Source organism: Balearica regulorum, chromosome 2 (genome assembly GCF_011004875.1).
Source record: "Balearica regulorum gibbericeps isolate bBalReg1 chromosome 2, bBalReg1.pri, whole genome shotgun sequence".
NCBI classification, from domain to species: domain Eukaryota; kingdom Metazoa; phylum Chordata; class Aves; order Gruiformes; family Gruidae; genus Balearica; species Balearica regulorum.
Window position 1 is genome coordinate 23,121,051 of NC_046185.1, and position 10,254 is coordinate 23,131,304.

At 46.3% G+C, this 10,254-nt stretch overlaps 1 protein-coding gene across 1 annotated transcript in view; it reads left to right on the forward strand.

The window, feature by feature from the left end:
- The window catches only part of NCALD (neurocalcin delta), a 59,594-nt gene that overhangs the window by 42,422 nt on the left and 6,918 nt on the right, over positions 1-10,254 (forward strand). Inside the window, exons 2-3 of the mRNA XM_075743589.1 lie at positions 2,354-2,750; positions 9,899-10,004. Of these exons, the coding sequence (XP_075599704.1) occupies positions 2,373-2,750; positions 9,899-10,004 (484 nt within the window). The 5' untranslated portion in view covers positions 2,354-2,372. The remainder of the gene's footprint in view (positions 1-2,353; positions 2,751-9,898; positions 10,005-10,254) is intronic.

The window sequence follows — 10,254 nt, forward strand, 5'->3', positions numbered from 1 at the left end:
TTGATCATGATGAAAGGAGGAAAGGCAATAGAAAAAATTACCCTTGAGGTGGCATCTTCCACTTTCTAAGTGTTTTGGAGACACTTTGGAGGACAAGACATTGTTTGGATCAAGGTAGTCACCCAGGCCCCTGAAATGGTCAGGGGATGGAGAGGCTCCCATCGGGCAAGACTCCTCACCCCTTTCAGTCTCCTCTCTGTGAACAGGGGACCCTATCCTACATCAACTGTGTAGGCAATGAGTTTAGATTAGACATCTAGTTACCAGGCAGCCATCAGTGGATCCTGGGGAGACACAGATAAATCTAGGATGGATACCACCATTTTACCTTTGCGAAACAAAGCTTTTTGGTCATTCTGGCCTAAGAACACAGGAAATTAAGGAGTCGGTCCCCTAGCTGCCTTGGGGAGTTCAAATTCACCTTGGGGAGAAGGGGAGCTTCTCACCACAGGAAACAATTAGCATCAACCCAAGGGAGCCTCAATTTCTTCTTCCCAGTGCCAAATAGAAGAGACAGGAGATTAGCTTCAAATGGTGGTATATTTCTCACTAGCTGCTTCTGACATGTCACGATACTGTATTATTCTTCATTTTTTAAAAGTAGTATTACCTTGGTCTAGAGAAGACATTTTATTGAATGCTCATTAGCCACTACAGACATTGTTCACAGATCCATCTCTGTGGCCCAGAGACTCCATTCTGACAACTGTGTGGGAATCTTGTATAAATTATTTTGCAATTCTACTTAAGTTATCCATACATCAGATCTTAGTTGTGACTGTCATTCACATGACCTGTTGGAGCGAGTCCAGAGGAGGCCACGAAGATGATCAGAGGGCTGGAGCTTCTCTCCTATGAAGACAGGCTGAGAGAGTTGGGCTTGTTCAGCTTGGAGAAGAGAAGGCTCCGGGGAGACCTTATAGCAGCCTTCCAGTACCTGAAGGGGCCTACAGAAAAGCTGGAGAGGGGCTGTTTACAAGGGCATGGAGTGATAGGACAAGTTTTAACGGGTTTAAGCTGAAGGAGGGCGGATTTAGATTAGGTGTTAGGAAGAAATTCTTCCCTGTGAGGGTGGTGAGGCACTGGAACAGGTTGCCCAGAGAAGTTGTGGATGTCCCCTCCCTGGAAGTGTTCAAGGCCAGGTTGGATGGGGCTTTGGGCAACCTGGTCTAGTGGAGAGTGTCCCTGCCCATGGCAGGTGGGTTGGAACTGGATAATCTTTGAGGTGCCTTCCAACCCAAACCATTCTATGATTCTATGACAAATTCTCAGGCAGGTTTCTCCTGATAGAGAATAGCTTCCCATAATTCAGGTGTAATGCTAAGCTTCCAGTAAAACTGATGATGTTGCTTTTTGGAGCCAACACACTCAGGCTCCAAAACTTAAAACCCAAAGGGCATCAGTCATTAGTAAATCTGCTGCATAATGTGATACGTAGCAACTTGTCTTAAACAAAATATAATTAAAGTGATTTAACAGAAGCTGTATCCAATAATATTTCTTAATGGTTAATTTAAGGAAAATGAATTTCCAATTTTGTTGTCTGTGTACTTTTTTTTTCTCCTCCTTTATTTTAAAGGGTTTTTTCCAAAGAGCTGTGACCACCCAGGTTACTATTACTTAGTAATAAATAGATACAATTTCTGGCTACAAGGAGAATTTAAAAACACAGAAATAGTTTGGGGTGGGGGAATCCACCATTGATAAAATCTTTTCAGATTTTATCTGCATTTTGAACTAAAATGGGAATTAGTCCATGCCAAACCAGAGAGGCAACTTCTGGGTTGCTTTGTTTGATTCTGGCTATAAAGATATATCTAGAAGGGCTTTGGAGCTCCTGGTTTCAGTGTACACTGCAGATGCACCTTGATGCCATTTTGGAGTGAGAGCAAGTGAACATAACCCTTTTGTAGCAACCTGGTTTCCAGCAGAGGGACAAAAAAATGTATCTATCTCGTTCAGGTCAGGTCCTTGAGACAGTTGGGTGACCAGGCTGGAGGGCATGCTGCAACACACAGCTACCAGTCAGCTACCCCTTGCAACACCCATTGCTTACCTTGTGATTTCAAAGACAAAGTAGGATGGCAATAAATTAAATGTAATTACAGTTCTCCAGGCTGTGAAAAGACAATGTAATCAACACGGCTTGTTATTTTTTTCAGAGTGTACTTGTAGTAGTGCGCACTACCCAAAGTTTCAATTGATTCCCAAGAATGAACTTTCATCAGAAAACTCAGAATCCAGCACACTGTTCTTCTGCAACCTCTAAGCTAATAGTTACTAAGTAGTTAATAATGATAATGATAATAAAATAATTAGTATTATTATTCATATGCTTGTTTTTCCTCTGCAGTTAATATTTTGACACCAATATGGGAAAGCAAAACAGCAAACTACGCCCTGAAGTCATGCAAGATTTGCTAGAAAGTACAGACTTTACAGAACACGAGATCCAGGAGTGGTACAAAGGCTTCTTGAGAGACTGTCCAAGTGGACATTTATCTATGGAGGAGTTTAAAAAAATATATGGGAACTTTTTCCCTTATGGGGACGCTTCTAAGTTTGCGGAACATGTATTCCGCACTTTTGACGCCAACGGAGATGGAACAATAGATTTCAGAGAATTCATCATAGCCTTGAGCGTAACGTCGAGAGGTAAACTGGAGCAAAAGCTGAAGTGGGCATTCAGCATGTACGACCTTGATGGGAACGGCTACATCAGTAAGTCAGAGATGCTGGAAATCGTGCAGGTATGTGCTGCTCAGAGGCACCCCTTAGCCTCCCTCCTTCCAAGCAAATTATGAAGCAATGTTGCAATGAGACACTGAATTAAAAACTCTGGCATTATTTCAGTATTTATGTTCTTGGTTATCTGTATGATGGCTTGAATATAAAATGCTATTTCTTTTGGCAAAGATCATGTCACAATTCAAACTACAGCATTTGATATCCATCACAAGTTTTTCCTGAGCAACATGCTGTGTGGGAAGTTCTCTTTTGGGAGTTACGTTAGGCAGGAGCACAGCAAATAACCTTCTGATAAATGTGATTCTGTCCCCTGGGAAATCACTGTCAATTAATTACAATTAATTAGTTGGACGAAGTAGGTATCTTAGATCAACCAGGTAGTGTACTTATAAGGAAGGCAGGCTCCCTGCCTGCAAAGAAGCAAATCTACTTTGAAATCATGTTGTTATGGAGAACCAGCTCACATATTTTAAGCAATGTCTGTCTGCCTAATTCCAGCAAGGTCTGCGTACTTAGTATCATCCTAGCTATCTTCATATTAAGTTGCCAGTATAGATAAATCTTATCTGGATAGACGATGATTCCATACATAGCTTCTTCGGATGCATTTTCTTGTGGTGTTAGTAGGAGTCCCACCCCACTTTGGCTTCCTCTGACGTGTTTTTACCCTTGAGGCACATCACTCTACTGAAAGCTTTAAAACATTTTTGATATGGTGGTATATTTACACAGCTTGAGCCTGTATAATGCAGCACTGTTTAAAAAAAAAGCCTGTTATCAAGATCCTTTCTTTCCCTGGAAATTTTGAGATGCTAACTATGTACTGTATTATTCAGATTTATATTTGTGCTGGAAATCAAGGGAAAGGAATGCACACAAATTACAGGCTGTGATGGCAAACTGTGTGTATGGAGTCAGCCTAACACATGGTGCCCTTGTCTTTCTACCAGGGCTCTTCCCATGTCCTCCAAACAGTAACTAACGGCAGCACTTGCGCTGCTTCAGCAAGACCAGATACAAAGCTCAGCTGCAAAAGTAGGGTTGTTGTGTCGTCTTTCACTTATTCTGCATTGCGTTCCCATGTCTGAGTTACAGAGCATTCAGACGCAGAGACCTCCCTGTCTCCGTGCCATGACAAACCCCATGGAATATTTACATTAGAAGACAGTCTGTTCCTTACAAATCTCCCTCTCCCCCAGGTAGGGTAAACAGGCTATCAGTTAGTGTTTTCCTAGTTGTATTTGTCCTCATGAGAAAACAAAGAGAATCCCAAAAGAACTAACAAAGTTCAAAGTGAGCACAAGGAGCCAAACCCGAGCAAGCGCCAGCTCCTCCGGAGGAGGGGACACCCCAGGGACCGCAGGACCCCTTGCTGCTGTCAGTAGCTGGGGAAGACCTCAGTGCTGAACAGCAGCACAAACCCTCCAGGGCAGAAGATTTGCAAACATGGAGAACAATGCCACAAATGTGTTCATGTCAAATTTAATGAAAACATCAGTGGCTGGGTTCTCCATAGTGAGCCAAGCAAGGACCAGCAAAACCAGCAGCATTTTCCAGTTACCCCAGATCTGCTCACCAGCATCATGAGAGGCTGGAAATGCTCTGCCTCCTCTTCACAGTCGTGTTGGTACCAAATCGTAGCACTGTCCTTTACAACCATGATGTTATCATCAAATGAAGCTGCAGCTTAGGGGTCAGTGTAGGGCAACATTTTGTCAATTTGCACATCCAGCCCAGAGCAACACTTTGCATATGGCCCTCGGCCTGGCTCTCCAGCCCTCCCACTGCACTTCTTGGGAGGGTTGGCTCTCTCCTCCTTTCAGATCGCACCAGAAACTCAACTGTGTGATGCTTACTCTCATTTACTCTCACCCCACATTTTGAGGGACCACACAAAAATCCATTACGGCAGTAAACAGCCTAAAATAAGCCTGAGCAACAGTCATTTCTGCACCATGGACCATCAGTGAGTGGTTTTACAGTCAGGAAAGTTGCCCTTTCTGTGATGGAGCTTGCCATGAGGCAATGTGCTTGTAGGTCTCATCCTGTTCATTTGCTTTTTATGGTCATAGTGATCTCCCTGTATTGCACTGGTGACCCGTAGCTCCCCTCGGTGAGGATTTGTTGCATAGTCTCTGGAAGCGTGTTTGGCTGATATGTGAAACTGAAGTAGATGAGCACATTTTCCTCCTTTATTGAGAGGTTCCTGTGATGCAGAGTGATTAGACTTACAAAAAAACAGCTAACAACTATCACTTTCATTTACAAAAGCTGATTATTTTTTAATATGGAAAGACAGGATTCTGTATCAAATGTCTTCCTGGGGGCCCTCAGCCGTCACAATCTTTCTGACAGTGAAAAACAGAACTCTGTTATATCTCTGATATATGTCTCAGAGGAACCTATTACAAGTCCCTTATCTAGCATACATTTGCATATTGATATAGCAGAATTTATTATGTTTTCACCAGGATTTTTGCACAAGACAATACATCAAAATGAGTGCTAAAAGAAACACTATCAATCTAAAAGTCTTAGTTTCATGGAAAAACATTGCCCCTATTACTGTGGGATTACTGTATCTTAAATAACATAGGGGCAAGGCATGCTTCTCTTCTTTTTCATTCTGCTTTTCTTTGTGTTTTGAAAGTCCTCTCTCCATAGTGATTTTCACTGTTATGCTGACGGTTACCTGCATTTCCTTTCTCATGGCCTGGCCCAATCTGACACCGCTGCAGGCGATGCAGGCATTGCACTCTTGCTCAACATTGCAAGAAGGTGCTTGTGGTAGCAGTGGTAGCAGCAGTAGCACTGAAACAGCAGAGCTACTGGTTAAGATGGCTCCTGGCCCACAGGAACCCTAGCAACTACCCAGCTGCCAAGGAGATGAACATGAATGGTTCATAACAGCTTTTGGAAGCCCATTTTCTCTGCAAAGCGATGGGCTAGAGGGCAAAGCACCTGCATTCCTTTAAGCTCCGTTTACCATAGCGCTGTATGCATGTACACATAGCCTATCACAGACTCACCGTGCCTGCCCATGAGCTTCCCCTGGACAAGTCTCCAAAAAGCCCTGTGTAGAGACACACATGAGCCATCCACATGGAGCCAGCTGCACAGTTTGGAGGATCACATAACTTGAAGGAATTTAGTGGTGGGCCGATGACTGCAGAGCCTAATGAAAGAAGGTCCACAGGATAGGTGGTCCACAGAAGATCCCTGGAAGTGTTTAAGGCCAGGTTGGATGGGGCTTTGGGCAACGTGGTCTAGTGGAGGGTGTCCCCGCCCATGGCAGGGGGGTTGGAACTAGATGGTCTTTGAGGTCCCTTCCAACCCAAACCATTCTGTGATTCTATGATTCTATGATACTGCTGCACTTACCAGGCATAGCACATCTGCAAAGTACTGTGGGAAGATGGTTCATAGCCAGCCCTCTTGACAGACCTCACCACAGATCCTCTCAGATTCTTCTGCTCTATAGATGCTTTTTATGTCTCCCATATGTTTACCTATAATCTAAATAGCCGAGTGCACTCAAAAATAGCTGCAAACCAGCTAGAAGATTTGTGTTTGTTCCCCTTGCTGAAATGGGACATATTTGGCGAGACTCTCTTAAGAATTCAAATAAGACGTGGAAACCTTGTTCTAAGGGTACATTTTTTAACTGTGTGGAGTCATAAGGCATCTTAAGAATACTGATCTGAGAGAGGAGAATAACACCTCCAGTTTAATACAAATAGAGTTTCACTTGCTGGGCTAACTCATTTGCAAGCCTGGAAGAAACAGAAGCTGATATGGGAAGAAGCAGAAGCTGATACAGCTCTCAGTAAAGACAGTGTCAAAAATCCCCATGGGATTGAGAGGAAAGCAATTTTTTGAGGCCATTTATTCACTTTATGAGATTTTTAGCTGTCAAAATGTATTTCAACAGACTAAAAAGGATTGCCTCAAAAATTGTGCTGTCATTGCTGCCATCACCGCAAGGAGTTCTTTGACACTTTGCCAAGTACAGCAGGAAAGTGCAAGCCCCCACCAAGGTGGCCCGAGTGCAGCAGTGGCAGCCAGCAGCTGGGAGCCAAACGTGTGCGAATGGGCAAAGGGATGAGATTTGCCCTAAATCCCCCATCACTGCTCATCCACATGCAGGCAGAAAATCAAAGGGGAGAGCTCTGCAGGGAACCAGCCAGTTCAGTTGAAGCTGGAGCCTGTGCTCGCTCCAGTGATGCCCACAGGGCTCTGGAGGCACCGTTTCTTGGTGGCATTCAGGGGTGCCAGGGACCTGTAAGGAGCCCTCCTGACAGAAGTCCACCTGCAAAGGGCAACCTGGTCTAGTGGAGGGTGTCCCTGCCCATGGCAGGGGGGTTGGAACTACATGATCTTTGAGGTCCCTTCCAACCCAGACCATTCTATGATTCTATGATTCTAAGGCTGCCCTGGCTCAGGTGGCTGCTGATAGATAACCACCTCCAAACCTTCTCCTGCTGAGTGCCACTGATGGCTTTCAGCCCAAGTGCCGTGAGGCCAACGAGTTGTACTCCATGTGGAGTGGAGCCCCTGCAGCCCCTTGGTCCCAGGTTACTGCCCAGGGTTAGTACAGCCCAGGTCCACGCAATTATCAGATGAAACCAGCTTCCTTTGAAAGCTTGCTCTTTCAAACATGCAATAAAGAGCTCTCTGTAGCTGCGCTGAATTAATATGGGGCAAGTCTCAAGATTCTTAATCAGCTTTAGCTGGCTTTTACTTTGGGAAAACTTCCCACTGAACTTCTGAGTAAGGACATAAGAATTTGTCTAGAGTAACCATTTTCAGCATGAAAGGAACGCTTACTATGTTATTCCCATCTGGCTTTCCTAGAATATCTCATCTGTTATTCCCTTCACACGCCTCTGTGAAAAGGACCCTGTAGGATGAAGTCATCTTGAAGTGCTTTTTTTTTTTTTTTTTTTTGTCCTAAAAATCTGCATATTCTTACTATGGTTACTTTGATCAGAGTAAACACGCCTGCACTCCCGGTCTGGGGCATTCCTCCCACACTTTCAATACAGAATCTCTGCTTTGCCATCCTCTCACCCAGAGTGAGGGAATGACCCCTCCACCTCCCTTCCTACCCCAGACAAAAGCCAGACAGCTTAAGATGCTTAAACATTGGCAGATTTATAAGCCTCATCTCTGCTCTGACCCCTGCGAGTCTTGCATGCTGATGAGGATGAGGAAGGTGTAAATCGTTACTGTCTACCCCCTCCTTTTTTCTCTTCCCCTATTACCTCCTCCCCCCAGGTCCCTCATCCCTGTGTTCATGTGCTTGCATGTTCATCCCTTCTTCTGTTCTCCTGCTTATCTGATGATCATAGTTGTGTGGACAGCATCCCAACACTCTGGCACCCAAATTCTCTTGGGAGCCTTTGGGCATTCCTGCAGTGCAAATCACGATGATGATGATGATGATGATGATTAAAAGGGTGCCCATCACTTTTGCATTCAGCCAGCAGCTGTTCATGCTGAAATGTTCTCCTCTATTCCCCTGCTCAGGTCCATAGTCAGTGTCACAGATTTACCGGAGGGCAGACCAGGAAATCTGCGGCCACAGTGTTGGTGACATCACTGAGGGAGCAGATGTTTGAATGCGCAGAGCATAAGCGATGGATAATTAATTAAACAGACAAATGCCTTTCTCAGATTGTAGCTATTTAAGTGATTTAAAGTCCAGGAGATGTGAAAGGTGAGCTGCTGACAGAGGACAGGTCAGCAAGATGGCCAAGGAAGCGGGTGCTCCCTAGTCCGAGTGTAAAATGTCTGTGCTTCTTAGAGGCATCCTCCAGCTGGTGAATCCATGCTGTCACATGCCTGAGGTCATCCCCTGGGGACCCTGGGCCAGATGATGGGAGCGTGCTAGGCAGAGTGCCTTCACGAGTGGGAAAAGGGGAGAGGGGAGATCCAGTGAGCGATCCTGGGCTTGCGCCAAGGTCCCCCCCTCCCAGAGCAGGAGGAAGCAGAGAACAAATATCTAAAGCAATCATGTCTGCACTAAGCTATCAACTGACCGCTACAGACACTGTGTTGGGGGGGAAACGAGAATGTAAATCTGTGGAAGAAAGCCATCCACATCTGCAGACCAGGAGGGCACAGCGACTGCCCAGCGCAGCACCCGTCAGCCAGAGGCCAACGAGCCGCAGCGGGAAGCAGAAGGAGCTGGTCAGACGGGGGCAACACTGCCTTGGGCTGGGTGTGCTGCCTCTCCGAACGGCCGGGGGGCTCCCCCGAGGCCACCACCCTGCAGCTGCCTGGCTGCTGCTGTTCTCCCAGCTGCGTGGCACCCTAAAGATATCTGACACACAAACCGCTTGTTTACTGCTACTGCATGCTCACATTTCCAGGCAACATTTGGATAACCCACTCAGAGACAACTGCTCATCCTTGGTTTAAAATTAACGTTACCTCTCTTTTAGGGGCGGCTAATACCATACGTGACTAATGGATTTGTCCATGCAGAGAATAGCTCTGGGTGGCACCAGTGCCATGTGGGACCAGAACATCTGCTCTCTGTGGAACGAATCGTGAATGGGGATTTTTAGCTGTGTACGCACACCAGTCCCCAAGGAAAAGGCCACCTTGTTGCTGGTCAAGTCTTCAGATCTGTGAGACACGACAAATGCGGGGAGTGAGTCACTGCCCTCCCTGCGGGCAGGATGCTGACCAAGGCGGGAGAGAAGGGAGATGGAGGGGGGAAGCGAAGGCAGGGTGAGGGGATGAGGGTGGTGAGGACGGAGCCTGGGTGGCCAAAGCACAGGGGCATGCCACAGTGGTCTTACCATTCCCCCAGGCACCGGGAGCTGCCAGTGCCTAATGCACTGTACAAGTGATAAATTCATCCTAAAACTGTTTTAATAAGGAAAAATGTAACCTCGGTCCAAACCCAGACTGTGTTCAACCGTGACTAAATAAGGAAACAGTATTTCATAAATGAGCATCCCACAGAAGAGGGCAGCTGCATGCACTGGTGCCACTTGGCTCCCTTCAGCATCCGGACAGCAGGTCCCAGTCAATGTTCCTGGGATATTTTCTGCCTATTTCTGTCACCAGGAGATAATCGTACCCCTACATTACGATAATGTGTTTCTTACCAGCTCTTTGCTCCTGTCATATCACACAGGCAATCTATAAGATGGTTTCTTCTGTAATGAAGATGCCGGAAGACGAGTCGACACCAGAGAAGAGGACAGAGAAGATCTTCCGCCAGATGGACACCAATCGCGATGGTAGGCACCCTCCAGGCACCGGGGTGGCAACCTTTGCCCCCGTGCTGGGTGACTGGGGTGTCCTGCCCACATGAGGTGACCCCTCAAACCCACGGCTCCTCCTTCAGCCACCCAGACAAAGCCCCAGCGGGGGACAAGCAGGCAGGGCTTTGCCTTGCGGGGTTGCTTTCCCAAGGGTTTTCCTTGGGCTCCCCCAGCTTCCTTCCACCATGCTTGTCCAGAGGCTTGGCAGGTGTGCTGCCACCCACCA